The sequence below is a fragment of the Microchirus variegatus genome (genome assembly GCF_963457635.1).
Source record: "Microchirus variegatus genome assembly, chromosome: 22".
Lineage (NCBI taxonomy): Eukaryota > Metazoa > Chordata > Actinopteri > Pleuronectiformes > Soleidae > Microchirus > Microchirus variegatus.
The window spans coordinates 18,853,948-18,870,617 of record NC_139823.1 but is presented as its reverse complement, the minus strand read 5'-3'; the positions used below and the strand labels follow the sequence as shown (position 1 = coordinate 18,870,617).

The window sequence follows — 16,670 nt, the reverse complement described above, 5'->3', positions numbered from 1 at the left end:
AAAATGATCGTAATGATCGTCGTGTCCTCAGGTCGTGTTTTGAGCTAATTATGATAATTAGCCTGCTGTGTTTGTGTATGTGTGTGTGTGTGTGTGTGTATCAGCTTTCAGCTCTGTTGTCGCGGACAGATGACACACACACACACACACACACACACACACACACACACACACACACACACAGAGTAAACAGAGGGGGAGCAGCTGACGTCCAGTCGAGGTCACTCACTCGGTTCAGACAAACAAACGGACAGGAAACTGAGTGTGTACGTAAACACGAACGGACAAAGCAGCCGCTCGGGAGGAACGTCTCCACACACACGCACACACACACGCACACACAATGAGTCAAACAATAGACAGGAAATGGCAGAATCACCACGGGCCCAGTGTGGCTCCTGAGTGACCCCCCCCCCCCCCAAACTAAATCACATTACGTTTCCAACGGCGACGGCAACAACCAGCAGCTGATGAAGCTGTCAATCATCCTCATGTCTATGACACGTGCAATATCTGTTTATCACAGCTGTTTACATCATAACATTAATAATAATAATAATAATATAATAATCATTATTTTGTTTCACAGTAAATTTGAGAGACTAAAATATTGATTTAGTTTCATTTAACGTGATTAAAGTACAATGAATACAGTGATACGTGTGAATTTCAAAAGAATAACAAATAAAGTGTAAACAAAACAACAACACAACAATGTATCAGTAAATAAAGTTTGTAATTGTCGTCGTGACACACAATCACTTGATTCTACTGTTTCTGAAAAATCAATAGAAACGGAAAGACTCAAATCAGTTTTTAGAATCAGTTTCAGTAGAAATGTTAGAGTTTAATTGAAACATAATTAGCATATTCAGTAGAATCATTAGAAACAATAGAGTTAAACGTCGTCGACACAACGGACGATAAGTGGAAACAATAGAAGCAGAATCACTTTGTTTCCTCCTGTTGTTCTAGTTTTTCTCTTTTAATTTAATTTAACAGACACATTAAAACCCCTCAGGCTCCTCAATTGTGTGTGTGTGTGTGTGTGCGCACTGTGTGTGTGTGTGTGTGTGGTTCATGTTTAATTATCTACCCAGCATGCCTCAGTGCCGGAGCACAGCGCTTTGTCTAATGGGATGTGAAAAGACACACAAATATGAGTGTGTGTGCATTCAGTGGACACATGTTAACACATACTGCCACACACACACACACATTTATACACACACGTTTATACACACACACATACACAGTGTCGTTAATTAGCGCAATTAGCCTCTCCAGTGTCCAGAGCTGTGTTATCAGGACTCGTTAGCTCATGATGACAGAGAGTCACTGTTTACTGCGACGCGCACACACACACACACACACACACACTCTGACTTAAAGCTGCAGTACGTAACTTTTGTTGACGTTATTTTCACTCTCCGTGAAACAGAAACACTGTAACCTTCTCCCGCGAATGTTTCTTTGTCTCCACGTGAAACAAATCACTTCCTGTGTGCAGCGTGGGAGTGTCACCGTGATTATACCTGACACGCACACACACACACTCTGACTTAAAGCTGCAGTGCGTAACTTTTGTTGACGTGAAACAGAAACACTGTAACCTTCTCTTCTGCGTCTGAACTTTTACAAACCTTCCGCGGACGTTTCTTTGTCGCCACGTGAAACAAATCACTTCCTGTGTGCAGCGTGGGAGTGTCACCGTGATTATACCTGACACGCACACACACACACTCTGACTTAAAGCTGCAGTGCGTAACTTTTGTTGACGTGAAACAGAAACACTGTAACCTTCTCTTCTGCGTCTGAACTTTTACAAACCTTCCGCGGACGTTTCTTTGTCGCCACGTGAAACAAATCACTTCCTGTGTGCAGCGCGGGAATGTCACCGTGATTATACCTGACACACACACACACACACACACACACACAGAGAGTCGTGTCCAGTGCCGCTGATGCACTTAATCAACACTGTGTGAACTCTTTTATTTGTTTGTCGTGTACGTTTATGAGTTACATACTACAGCTTTAACCGCAAATGGAAACACAGCAGGACCTTAGCAACTGCCGTGTCGGGGGAAGGCATGCGTTTCCTGGGTCTAGTGGCCTCACATTTCCTCTGCTGCTTCACAGAGGGCCTGCTGAGACACACACACACACACACACACACACACACACACACACACACACTGAGCGACACCTCCAGGCTTTGTCCAGGAGCTGTGGGCCGTAGTCTGGAGCCCGGCCTCCTCCATCCCTGTCTCTGTCTCTGGAGCAGGAAGGAAAATGGGACATTCCGTGATGCTAGCAGCCGCTACAACACACACACACACACACACACACACACACACACACACACACACACACACACACACACACACTGGTCTCCAGGAAGCGAGTTAATGAAATTCTGTCAGGTTTCCTTTTCCCACACTTGTTATCAAGAGAAGCTTCAGAGGATTCACACGTTCACGTCCTGAGAATCCTCACAAATATTTCGCGAAATCAAAAAAAAAAAAAAAAAAAAAAAATGACGAAGGATGTTTGCTTCACACACACACACACACACACACTGGAGTCATTTCATGGTCATGTGTCTCCATTTCCTGTGACGCCTCCCCCTCGCTCACCCCCTGAAGAGAGTCTTTAGATTGTGTTAAAGGACGATTCAGGACTCTTTTTTTTTTTTTGTGTGTGAGACACTGACGCCTGGTCAACGTGGACAGGAGACATTTTGTCTCGCTGTTGGACAACCACTCACTCTCCCACACCAAAGCCCATAGAGAAAATCAGTGATTTTAGCTCACGGGGACACAGGAGCTGCTGGTCTACTGCTGCCTCGTGTGGTCACTTTGTGTCACTGAGGTTAATCTGAACGAAGAATTTCAAAAGCCGAATTGACAAAATAAGACATTGTAAGTTAGTGATGGAGGCAGCAGTGGATCAACAACTTCTGTGAACTCCTGTGTGCTGTGATGTTAAAATCACTGTTTTTCTCTATGGGCTTTGGTGTGGGAGAGTGAGTGACTTTGGTGTGGTTTTGAAAAATGGATTTTAGCTCCTCCATAACACATTCATCTCATAGTCTATATCAGATTAAGTCTACGTTGTCTTAATAACACGTTCACGTCTTTATCTTCACTGTTAGACAGACTTTAACAACAGGAAACTCACGTTTGTAAACCACTCACTCTGCCACACCAAAGTCCATAGAGAAAAAGGGCGATTTTAACGTCACAGTGACACAGGAGCTGTTGATCCACTGCTGCCTCCATCGCTAACTTCAAATAGTATTACATCATTATTTTGTAAAATTCGGCATTCGAAAACCCGCGTTTCGGTTAACATCAGTGACACAAAGTGACCACACGAGGCAGCAGCAGACCAGCAGCTCCTGTGTCCCCGTGAGCTAAAATCGCTGGTTTTCTCTATGGGCTTTGGTGTGGGGAGAGTGAGTGAAGATAAAGACATAGACATATTCTGTAGATGTCGTCCACTTGTAGATTTTAATCCCAGCAGTGTTAGGAGTCACATGACTCAGCAGAAAATACTCTAACAGTTGTGTTTCTGGACAAAGTGCAACACTCTGAGTCTCCTTCTCCATTTCCTGTGACCTCCTTCACCCCCTGGAGGAGGTGATGAGGAGGAGGAGGAATGGGGGGACAGCTCAATATCTCCCCCCCCCCACTCCCTCTTCCTTTCTCCGCCACTAATCCCTGCAGACTGAATGAGCTGCTGTTTACATGAGGAGGGATTAGAGCAGATTAGAGCAGATTAGAGCGATAAGAGCTGCGGATTAGACACATCAGCAGTTAATGACACTCGATTGGTGAACAATGTGTCCACGTCCACTCGTCTCCCACTGTGTCTTATTTTACACTGCTGTGTGTGTGTGTGTGTGTGTGTGTGTGTTCTTGTACTTGCGGCATACTGAGGACCAGTGAGGGTTTTTAACCAACAAAGTGAGGTCATTTTTACAGAGTGAGGACATTTTGTCTTTTTGCTATAACATGCTATACTCAATTTGTCAAAAAAAAAAAATAATAATTTGGACGCCATAGTAATAGTATGACTTTTATGTCAAATTTTTGACAATTTTTTTTTTCAAATTTTGGTCGACATAGTATAGGTTGATGTTTTTGTCAAACTTTTAACCAAAAATTTTGGGTACAATTTTTTTTTTCAAATTTTGGGTAAAAATTTTTTTTTGATTTTGGTCAACATGGTATAGTAAGACGTTTTTGTCAATTTTGGACCAACAATTTTGGGTACATTTTTTTTTTCAAATTTTGGACGACAGCATAGTATGAAATTTTGGTCAAATTTTTTTTTATTTTATTTTGGTTGACAGTATGATGTTTTTGTCAAATTTTGGACCAAAAATTACAACAACAAAAAAAAAATCCAAAAAGTTTTCCAGCCCTTTTTTCTCTGGGGCTCCACCTGCAGACATTTTATGGTACTGCAACCAGTAGTTGTTTGTAGATGTCATTCATGAAGTAGATATTTGTAATTGTGTTGATTTATAAAGTGGAAATGCTGGTCCTCAGTATGCAGCAAGTACAAGAATGTGTGTGTGTGTGTATCTAACGTTTGCTGTCGCTCCAAACCTCAGTAGCCAATCAGCAGGCGGCTTCCTAAGCCCCACCCATGGTCAGAATCACAAACACAAAGATGTTGCCTTGAGTGGACATCAAAGTCCTGATCAATAATCTGATTCATACTCACTTCCTGTCCCACTTTTGTTTCTTTTTAAAAATGGCCGCCTCTTCTGTCTGTCGTCTTTCTCCAGGGAGGAGCGCGAGCGCTGGATCCGGGCGAAGTACGAGCAGCGCGTGTTCCTGGCGTCGCTGCCCGGCGTTGACCTCTCTCTGGGTCAGCAGCTGCTGAGGGCGGCGGCCGAGGAGGACCTGCGCGCCGTCGTCCTGCTGCTCGCCCACGGCTCGCGGCAGCAGGTCAACGAGACGTGCGGCGAGGGCGACGGACGCAACGCGCTGCACCTGGCCAGTCGCAAGGGCAACGTGGTCATCACGCAGCTCCTCATCTGGGTGAGGATCAGGATTACGCGCCCGTTTAGGGGCGGAGAAATTAGTCTTTTAACATTTTCAGATTTTTCAGGTTCTTAAATGTGAATATTTTCATGTTTCTGTCATTTTTCAGCTTCATATTCATGTTTTTGTCATTTTTCAACTTCTTAAATGTGAATATTTTCTACTTTCTGTCATTTTTCAGCTTAATTTTCTACTTTCTGTCATTTTTCAACTTCTTAAACGTGAATATTTTCATGTTTCTGACATTTTTCAGCTTAAATGTGACTATTTTCTAGTTTCTGTCATTTTTCAGCTTCTTAAATGTGAATATTTTCCTCTTTCTGTCATTTTTCAGCTTCATTTTCGTGTTTCTGTCATTTTTCAGCTTCATTTTCTAGTTTCTGTCATTTTTCAACTTCTTAAACGTGAATATTTTCATGTTTCTGACATTTTTCAGCTTCTTAAATGTGAATATTTTCCTCTTTCTGTCATTTTTCAGCTTAATTTTCGTGTTTCTGTCATTTTTCAGCTTAATTTTCTACTTTCTGTCATTTTTCAGCTTCATTTTCTAGTTTCTGTCATTTTTCAACTTCTTAAACGTGAATATTTTCATGTTTCTGACATTTTTCAGCTTCTTAAATGTGACTATTTTCTAGTTTCTGTCATTTTTCATCTTCATTTTCTAGTTTCTGTCATTTTTCAGCCTCTTAAATGTGAACATTTTTGCGTTTCTTTGCTCCATAAAACAAAGAAATCCTTTGAGAACATTGTTATTTTGACATTTCACAGACTAAACAAGGCTTTTATTGTGAAACATCTTCTCTCTCTCTCTCTCTCTCTCTTCAGTACGGGGTGGATCTGATGGCGAGGGACGCCCACGGCAACAGCGCCATGGCGTACGCCCGTCAGGCCAACAGTCAGGAGTGCGTGGACACGCTGGCGCAGTACGGCTGCCCCGACGAGCGCTTCCCGCTCATGGCCACGCCCAACCTGTCGCGCCGCAACATCAACCGCAACAACAGCTGCAGCAGCAGCGGCAGCACGGCGCTCATATGACCGCGAGAGGAGGAGCCACTATCTGTCACCACACTTAGGCCCCGCCCACCCGTCACCTGCTGCGAGCTCGTTTAAGACTGATTTAAAAAAACTGAGCGCAGCTCGACGACGACGATGCCGCCGCCGCCGCCGCCCCCTTGTGTCCGCTTTGGGAGACGACACAAAGCATGCTGGGAAATGTTGTCCACAAGCATCTGGGAAAATAATCACGTGACTTTTTTTGTTTGTTTGTTTTCTGGCGGCCAATGAGGACGCAGTCTGACGCTCATACCTCACCGACTTTCACACTACACGGCCAGTTCATCCACGACCCCGACAGCCAATCAGAATCCACGGCCTCCAAGAGCATATCGTCATCGTCCGAGTGTGAGGCGAGAAAATCACGTCATCACTCAAACCCTTTGTCTCTCTCTCTCTCTCGCTCTGTCTCTCTCTGACGCTACGTGTTTTTATTTTTAATGTGAAAAAAAATCTCGATGTAAAAATTTTTAGAGGGAAAAAATAGTGTTCTTAGAAGAAACGATGGATGTCGTCGTACACACGTTTAATTTAAAACACTTTCCTCCGCCGCTGTGTATATTATTATTATTATTATTATGATTATTATTATTATTATTGTCTCCATGTTCATTGCTGGACCAATGGTGTAAAACGTTGAAAACACGGTGTAAAAAGTTTGTACAGAAGTTTCCGTTACGCTCAGGGACCGGACACTGTCAGTCAAACAGCCGCCATCTTGTCCCTGTGCGTCCTCACAGCGGGAGTTTGCTCCGACTTTGTTTATTCACTCAGTTCACAAATGTACACAAAAATATACAACAACTTTAGTCGTTAAAAAGAACAAATTCAACACAATTCTGAACATTTGTGGCTCAGAAATGATAAAATCCTTGATCATTTTGGATTTATTTTATTTTGAAATTCAGGAATTCATAGATTTTGTCATTTTTTTAAAAATCAAGAATTTTTTATAAATTTTTTTCCCCAAAATGTTTTTTTTTTCTTAATCAAAAAATTCCTTTTTTTTTTGACAAATTTTTTTTTTATGGGACCGAGCTAATAATCAAGAATTTTTTATCAAAATTTTTTATAATTTTTTTTATATAACTTTTTTTCCCCAAAATGTTTTTTTTTCTTAATCAAAAAATGTCTTCTTTTTTTTTTTTTTTTTTTTCTTAATTGACAAAAAAAAATTATGGGACCGAGCTAATAATCAAGAAAAAAATATTTTAATTTGAAAAAAAAAAAGTTTCTTTTTAAGCTAAAAAATCTAAATTTCTTTAAATATCTATTTTTTTTTATTATTATTATTGACAAAAAAGGTATTCTGGGACCGAGCTAATTCCCATTAAACCTTTACAGAGTAAAATTCTGAACTGAGCGCATGAACAACGTGTGGTTTGGTCAAACGTCGTCGTGAACCCTGAACTTTTATTGTTACAAGAATTTAAAAATGGAAAAAAAGACGGAAGAAGCTGCTGCGAACAAACGGAGCAAAAAGGGGAAAAAAACGGAAAAATCTGCGTCTCGTCGTTCAGGTGTTTTTAATCCGCGTTAATCTGAGGAGACGAACGCGTCTGTGTGTAAATAACGATCCGTCGTCACCTTTGACGTCGCAGCGAGTCTCAGCGAATCACTAAGAAGGGCTTCTTCTTCTTCTTCTTCTTCTTCTTCTTCTTCTTCTTCTTCTCTTCCTTCTTCTTCTTCTCTTGAAACTTTCTTTCCTCCTGTAAATAATCTCTTTCACTTCCTCTTTTTTCGACTGTGACTTTATGTAAATTAGAGATCACATGACGTACTGACCATGTGGGAAAAAACAGAAAAGGAAAAAAAAAAAAGGATCTCCACTGACTGAATGTTGTGTGTTTGGACTCAGACCAGGACCAGGACCCATCTGAACCAGTGGTTTCCAACGTGAAAAAAAGGGGTTTCGCAGTAAATCCGGATAAACTCTGGATTAAGTCGCGATTGCACAGAGATTAAAACTCAAGTCGACAAAAGAATGAAGAGAAATTTTAAATTAAGATTAGGTTTAATGTGGTTTAACGTGATGATTGAACTAGTTCACGTGTCCATATTTAAACTAGTTTGATGTAAATATTTAAACTGGATTGATTCAACACCACGTTCACATTTAAACCAGTTTAAGGCCCATATTTAACCCAATTTGATCAGATTCCTCTATCTCACATTAAACCAGTTTATTGTCCATGTTTAAACTGGTTTGATCTGATTCTCTGTTCCACATGTAAACGCACGTTATTTTGTGAACATTTAAACCAGTTTAGCGTTCACATGCACAGTAGTTAAAGCAGTGAAATCCAACACCGTGTCCACATTTAAACCAGTTTAATGTGATGATTGAACTAGTTCACATGTCCATATTTAAACCAGTTTGGTGTAAATATTTAAACTGGATTGATTCAACACCACGTTCTCATTTAAACCAGTTTAAGGCCCATATTTAACCCAATTTGATCAGATTCCTCTAGCTCACATTAAACCAGTTTATTGTCCGTGTTTAAACCGGTTTGATCTGATTCTCTGTTCCACATTTAAACGCACGTTTTTTGTGAACATTTAAACCAGTTTAGCGTTCACATGCACAGTAGTTAAAGCAGTGAAATCCAACACCGTGTCCACATTGAAACCAGATTGCAAACCTTTGAAGTGGTTTGTATGTAAACACCAAATATTCATCACTTACTCTTAAGAAGAAAAATTAACGTAAACAAAGAAAACACTAAATGTTAGCTGCGATCCTTTTGGCACTGAAACGTTGTGAAACCACGGGTTCAAAGGTCTCGTCGGGTGAATGTTGCCAGTTAGTTTCAGGTGTTTAGACAAAACTTGTAAAAAAAAACGACATCAGTGTAGACGCGACCGAGGCTAGTTTTTAAAAAAGGTCAAATACGTGGACTGTCGCTCCTTAACCTCCACGTTTAGTCCTCAAACCAGAACCCGACACTGTATCCAAGCAATATTTAGTATTCACCAAGCGTCGTAACGTCGTCGTCGTGGCGTCGACTCGCACCGACATCGCTGCAATATTTCCATGAAACCACAAACACACTCTGCCTCCGTCAAACACGCGAGAAACAGGTGAAGGAAAAAGTTGAAATCGTCGTCCTTTTCTGCCTTTTTTCAACTCACTCGTCCGCCTTTACTTTACCAACGTTTGTCCTGCACGTGTCACGCCCCCTCGTTAGCTCAGAGAGGGCGTTAGCTTTCCCGTAAACGCTAGATCGACGGGTCGAGACTCGTCCGTTTGCGATGGGTTGTTTGTGTCCGACGTGGACGGGAGACAAAGTCGTCCTTTTAATTTATGACAGAAATGCACTAAATCAGATGAAGTCCGTCTTAAGCGCGACTCCCTACGCTACATTTTCCACGCGGCGTTCGCTCAGTTCAGATTCTCAAGTTTTACTTTGTAAGATTAACTGTCGGATAATTTTACTCTTTTTTTCCGATTAAAATTTGATTTGTAACATTTTAAATAAAAAAAAAAAAAAAAAATCTTGAATTTTTTAAATCCAATGACAAAATCTATGAATTACTGAATTTCAAATTTTTTACATTTTCGAGCCACAAATTTTCAGAATTTTGTTGAAATTCACATTTTTTGGGATTGTGAACTGAGCAGAAGCCGTTTCCTCTAATCACAAATAAAACAAAACAAGAATCGCAGTTTTAGCTTCTCCTCTTCTGCAGCTAGCATCTGCTAGCTTCACTCTGCTAACGCACATTAACGAAAACTAGACTTTTTTTTACACTTTTATTTGTTTACACATTATCTGGGCTAATTTATTCAGCAACACTTCTCTTTTTTTTTTTTTTTTACAAGCTAGCTTGTCGGTTTTTCACGTCAAGCTTACAGTGTAGGGAAACTGCCGAGTCGCCTGTGGCTAGCGTTGAGCACTTTAGCATAGCATGGTTCCATCACTACTTTTCACCAATTTTGGTGAACTCGAAACCAAACGTGAAAAATTAAAAAAATATATATATATAATGTGACACTAGAAAGCTCCAACTCTAGCTAGCGCCTGTTTAGCTAACGCAAACTATAAACCACGTGTAAACTGCAGTTTTTCAACTTCTTTTTTTCTCTATATATTATTTCATTTTTTCTCTAATTTCAGGAATTCTCTCACGATTCCAAAGTCAGTTTTTTAAAGCTAATCGCAGCTAACATAAGTATTTTCTTCAACTCTTTCGTGGTTTTTTTTCCCGTATTATGACAACATTACTACTACGTGAAAAGTTGCAAAGCGTAAAAACAACAACCTGTGAAGCTCCGGCTGCAGCTAGCGCCTGCTAATTAGCTAAACTCCGCTCACGGACGATAGCATGTCGCAATACGTTTTTCTAGCGATGTCCGCTCGCGTATTTACGAGCATTTTTTTTAGATCCGAACGACTGAAGCTGCCTGCGTGTAAATAAATAAATAAATGAATCCCGTCCGCTTCGGGGGGGGGAGGGGGAACGAGGAAACTGCGTCGGCGCTAACGTGCGGCGCCTGTACATATACTTTAAACAATACCACGAAGAAGAAAAATAAAAATGCGACTCCGTATGGTCGACTTTTGGTTCGTCTGGTTTTGTTACCTCATGTACTTTAAGCCCCGCCCACCACGGACGCCCCGTTATTTATAGACACAGTCAGCGTGGAAGACTCCGCCCACGCGAACTTCTGTGAGGGTTTTTTTTTTCTTTGTTTTGTACTTTGAGTCCGTACATGATTTATTAGTCTATGATTCATCATCCAGACGACATTAATGTTCTTATTGTTATTCTAATTCTAATTATTATTATTATTATTATTATTGTTATTATTGAGTTTTGTCGGCTGTACAGTAACGTTGTTCAAAATTTGACCTAATACAGAGTCTTCGACTGTAATGTGTCTCTTTTCAATAAAGACGAGAATAATGCTTCTTAATATACAGAACAGAAACTCGGTCTCAGTGGGTTTTTTTCTCTGACTTTACGTGATTTTATAACGAGTTTTAATGACGACATTATTAAGAATTAAGATATTTTGAGTAATATGTGCATTTTAGAGCATTTATTTAAACATAAACACAACAAAAATGCATAATTTGTCATTGTTTTACTTGGGTAAGTATCAAACAACAGTAACATGGCCATTTTTTAAGTATGTTCTAACTTAAACGTTGAACAATTATCGTAATTCAGTTGTGATATCAGCTTAAATCGGCTGATATAGACTTTAGTTAGTTTTTAAATTCACTCACAGTCTGTTATCGGTGACACTTTATTGATTAATTGATGAATGATGTCGTGATTTCAGATATTTCAGTGTATTAGAAAAGAAGAAGAAGAAGTATGTTTGTGGCTTCCTCGGTCGTCATGGTTACGTCAGGATTAATCCGCCGAAGAGGAGGCGGAGACTGCGTCGGCCTCGCTCGGCCTCGCTCGTTCCCTCGGGTCTCATTTGTCAGCTGACCTCGACGCCGCCTCGCCCCCTGATTAACATTTGCTAAATAGAGAAAGAACGTGAGTGGAGCGGCTCAGGCGCAAGATGGCCGCCCACGTGGACCCAAGACCCGTGTCTACAGTACATTGGGAACATTTTTAAATATTGTGATTTTTAAGTTCAAATGTTACAAACTGTACCTTTAAATCAGACATTACAGTATAATACTATATATATATATTATTATTATTATATATTATATTTTCCATGAAGCTACAGAAGCGTATTATGTTCACCATTCACCTACTAAAACTGAAGCGGTGAAGGATTTCCCATGATGCACCTGGGCGTCATACTGTATTAGCTTCCGTAGCTAACTGTTGTTGTTTTTTTAGCTAACGTTTTTTTTTTTTTACCACCTCAAAAAGATTAAATTCAGTCTTAAACTAAAGCAGTGAAGGATTATATATGACGAACACGGTAACTACATGTCCCATGATGCACCTGGGCGTGATACTGTATTCGCTTCCGTAGCTAACTGTTGTTGTTTTTTTACCGTCTCAAAAATATTAAATTCAGTCTTAAATTAAAGCATTTGAGGATTATATATGACGAAGACGGTGACTACATGTCCCATGATGCACCTGGGCGTCATGGTTTATTAGTTTCAGTCGCTAAATGTGTTTTTAAAAGAGCTAAATGTTCGATTCACTCGTCAAGAGCGAGATTTTGAACGTAAGTTACGTAACCTGGGCGATTCACGTACGCCTCGCTGTCGTCATCAAGTGCAGCTGCGTCAGTTTAGTCCGACGACGCAGAGACGAAACCGCTATTTGTTTGTTTTTAAACGTTTAAATAACGGTGGATTTTAATGTTAAACGTTTAGTTTTAACATTTAAGTTAATAATGTTTACGTTGACGTTTTTAATGCGGAAGTGGCGTAAACGCCGAGTCGTGGCGAGTTTTACGGTTGAAAAGGGACGAAAAAAACCGGATTTAACTCGTTCATTTTTTAAACGCCTGGTGGATTTAAAGTCACGATTGAGGTAAGTTTGTGTTTTAATATTCAAGTTCTACCCAAATCTTTAGTGTTTTTGTGACATTTCTCTAGTTTATTAATGTTTTGTGTGTGTGTGTGTGTGTGCACGCGCAGGATTCGACGCACTTTACACGCACACATACATGTGTTGGCGGTTGCGTTGTGTGACGTCACGGGCCGGAGCAGCTGCAGGTAAATGCCAATAACTTGTCGTGTGTGTGTGTGTGTGAATAATTGACTGTAGTCTGTTTACACCTGTTTGTACCTGAACCAGATTAAACCGGTTTATTTTTATTGTTTAATCTCGTTTAATTTGAGATAAAACGATTAAAACGTGCACAAAAATATTGAATGCTGATTTTTTTTTTTTGCTTGGTAATTTAGGGTTTAATCCAAAAAAGATTCAGATAAATATGGGAGGAATATAACATGAGAGAATTAAGATTAGAGCTTTTATCATTATTATTATTATTATTATTAGTATATTCTGGATTAATTAATTCGTTCTTTTTGTTTATTAAATATCAGAACATCACAAAAAGGACGTAATCAAATACTTAATTTATTAACAAATTAATAAGCTGTTTTCTGCACGAAATGAAATAAAACAGAAGATATTTACATTTAATTAACTGAAGAAATAATTGATTTGATTTAAAAGTCTTGCATTATATTTATGGCCTTTAAAAACAGGCCTTGAAAAAAAATGATACTTTAGATAAAATGATTGATATAAATGTGACTTTAATAATGTTCGTCTAAAATAATGAAATCAAAGTGGAGTCAGATCATATTCGTTCACATCTGCTCATGTTTTAATTCACATGTCGTTGTTTCACATGTTCATATAGAAATAAATTAGCAGCTCAGTCACTTTAGTCCAGACAAAATAAAAAATAACAAGAATCATAATAATAATAATAATAATAATAATAATCATCATCATTATCAGAAGAAGAGTTCTTTTTTTTTTTTTTTTTTTTTTAATCTTCACAAATCAATATCACGTCACGTCCTCAGTTTGGTCCCGCGTGTATTTACATGAGTGGGAGGAGCTGCTTCCTGTGTCTCTTCATCATCATCATCATCATCATCATCATCTTTGCGTCTTTACGCATTTTTTTCCATTCGTTGCGGATGTTTTCGGCTCCTGTTTCCGGTGAATGTTTTCTTTTTTTGAAATCAAACCACATCCTTTTAATCTCAGCTGATAATCTGGATTCACAGCAAACTCACGTGTCGTCGTCACTGAGTCTTAATCACACTGTCAGAGTCCAAATGTAATTAAAGGCTCGATAATGTGACCTGTCAAAAAAAAAAAAAACCCGACTCTAATTGAAACCAAACTCCTTTGGGAAAAAAAGATGAATTTTGTGACGTCACAGCCTCGGCGAGTGTGTAATTACACTGTCAGTCTCACGCGTGACGTCAACATATTTGTGAGTGTGTGCGTGCACTGAGATTATTTTTATCTTTGGATTTTTCATCAACATTTGACTTTGTTCGTATTTGAATTCTGAAGAATCTTTAAATTAAGTGAGAAACATTAGGGAGTTTGGTTTAGATTTTTTTTTTTTACACGATAAAAGTTTAAATTAATTCGATTTTTTTTAAATTATTTAATCCAGGATTATAAACTCGATGTGTCCAGATTATAGAACAGCACGTGAGCCCTTCGACTTCTTCTTCTTCTTCTTCTACGGTCTGTTCTGCTCCATCTGCTGGTGCTGACTCCTGATGGCGAAGCGGCTCACGTGCACCGGGATCGGAACCACGATCTTTGGGTTCCGGGACGGTTCCCCGGACTTGTTGTTGACGTTCCCGGCCTTGACGCGCTTCCACTTGGCGCGTCGGTTCTGGAACCAGATCTTGACCTGGACCTCGCTGAGTTTGAGCGCATGCGCGATCTGCGAGCGCTCGGTGAGCGACAGGTATTTTTTACAGTGGAACTCTTTCTCCAGCTCCAGCAGCTGCTCGCTCGTGAACGCCGTCCGCCGCCGCCGGTTCTTCCCGCCGCTGCCGCCGCCGCCGCTGCCCGCGCCTCCGGACCCGGAGCCTCCGTGCAGGTGCTGGGCCTCCTCCAGACCTCCTCCTCCTCCTCCTCCTCCTCCTCCTCCTCCGTCTCCCTGGTCCTCCTTGAGGTTGTCGTCAGAGCTGTAATCACAGTCACTGTCCATGAAAGAGTCCTCTCTGCGGCCGCTGTCCTCGTCCCTGCTGTCCTCTTTACTCAGGCCTCTGCCTGTCAACAACAACAACAACAACAACAAGATTAAAGTCAGGAAATAGAAGAAAATCTGCCCCAAAAAAGATTTTTTTTAATCAAATTTAACTCAAATCTAATCAGGAATAAAAGTGTGTTTAAAACTTATTCCTTTAATTAAAATCAGTTTAATCTAAAAATGAAGTAAACAAAAAATAAACAAAAACAGTGAAACCGTTTCTATGATGAATAAAAATGCAGATTTAATATATTTTTTAAAAGGAATGCTTTTATTTTGACAGGGTGTGTGTGTGTGTGCGCGTGTGTGTGTGTGCGTCCATCATCAGATCAGTGTTGGGTCACGAGCTTTGCGGGGATTTTTTTTTTTCACGCGTAATTACGCACAGCGGCCTCTTTTTGTCTCGCGCTACAGTTTCGACTGAAATTAAGTCGGCAGACTTCAAAGAGACACGTGTTCACTCCCATAATAAACAACAACAATAACAATTAATAATAATAATGATGTTTAAAACTGATATTTGATGTTTTTATTTATTCAATAAAAACATCAAATATCAAAGATCACATTTGTCACATTTGTAATTTGATGAACGAGGATTAAAGACATTTGAATTAATCCGAGAAAAATACAAACACGGAGTTTAATCTGCAGTTAATCAACATTTAGGATAAATAAATGTTTTATTCACATTAATAAATAATCATTCTCACTTTTTTGTTTGATGAAAAAACTTCAAGTTTATTTTAACTTTTCATTCTAAAACAGAGTATTTTTGTCTTAAAGTCAGTGAAGGCCTCGCGCTGCGTTCATGTCATAAAAACACGATTTAATTGATAAATTCAGTGGAAACTTTCAAGTATTTATTTATTAATTGTTTTCTTTTTACTATATTTAAAATGTTATTTGAGTTTTTAGTTTAGTCTCGGGCTCGTTGTGGATCTTTCTTCTTACCTGTGGACGTGAGCACCGTCGTGTCCGTGTCGTGGAACCCCTGCAGCGTGGACTCTTTCCCCGCCAGGAAACTCTTGTCCTCCGCCTCGAGCCGCAGCTCCTGCGCCTTCTCAAACACAAACTTCCGGGCGGAGTCCAGGTTGAGGTTCAGGTTCTGGTTCTGATGCTGCTGCTGCTGCTGCGGGGACGCGGAGAAACCCGCGGGCAGCGCCGCCATCAGCGCCATGCTCTGCGTCAGTCCGTGCGTCAGTCCGTGCGCCAGGCTGGAGCAGAAGCCGCTCTGCAGGTGCGGGTGAGCGGAGAGCGGCTGCTGCAGCCCCGCAGCGGCGTGAGGGGCCGCGGGGTGAGGAGCGGCGGCGGCGGCGGCAGGCGGAGGAGGCGGAGGAGGAGGAGGCTGCAGCACCACGGAGCGGTACGGCATGAACATGGGGTACCCGGTGTACACGAAGTGTCCCGGGCTGCATTGCTGCGGCGGCCCGCCGATCAGGGAGTCGATGCTGAAGGCGGTGGAGCTTCCGAGCGGCCGCTGCATCACCATGAAGGACGAGCTGAAGGCTGCGCTCATAGGAGCGGAACCCGGGGGGGACGAGAACCGAGGGACCCGGGGGGGACGAGAACCGAGGGACCCGGGGGGACGAGAACCGAGGGACCCGGGAGAAGAACCGAGGGACCCGGGAGAAGAAGACCCGAGGAGACCGGAGCTGCTGCAGCTGCGCTCTCTCCGCTGCAGGAGTCAGGAGTTCCGAGCAGAGATAATCCGATTACACAGAGTCATTCCAGTAGAGCAGCGGAGGAAAAACCACAGTGTCAGTGAAGAAGCAGCGGTTAGTTTTTCCACAGATGTTGGTGACCGTGAACGCAGCACCGCTCCGCGCGCGCTTCAACTTCAACCTGAAACACCAACAACACACAACTACTGCTGTGTG

General features: G+C 41.0%; 2 protein-coding genes across 4 annotated transcripts in view; one reads left to right on the top strand and one right to left on the bottom strand.

The window, feature by feature from the left end:
* agap1 (ArfGAP with GTPase domain, ankyrin repeat and PH domain 1) overlaps positions 1-6,095 on the top strand; it is a gene marked incomplete at both ends in the record, with an annotated part of 108,672 nt that extends 102,577 nt beyond the window's left edge. For all 3 annotated transcript variants that reach the window (XM_083908540.1, XM_083908538.1, XM_083908539.1), the window contains 2 exons: positions 4,802-5,057; positions 5,886-6,095. In XM_083908540.1, coding sequence (XP_083764666.1) covers positions 4,802-5,057; positions 5,886-6,095 — 466 coding nt within the window. The remainder of the gene's footprint in view (positions 1-4,801; positions 5,058-5,885) is intronic.
* Positions 6,096-14,268: 8,173 nt separating this feature from the next.
* Positions 14,269-16,309, bottom strand: gbx2 (gastrulation brain homeobox 2; the record flags this gene model as incomplete). Its single annotated transcript, XM_083908737.1, has 2 exons — positions 14,269-14,810; positions 15,745-16,309. The coding sequence occupies 2 exons, from the start codon at positions 16,307-16,309 to the stop codon at positions 14,269-14,271; spliced, it is 1,107 nt and encodes a 368-aa protein (XP_083764863.1).
* Between the last annotated feature and the right edge of the window lie 361 nt (positions 16,310-16,670).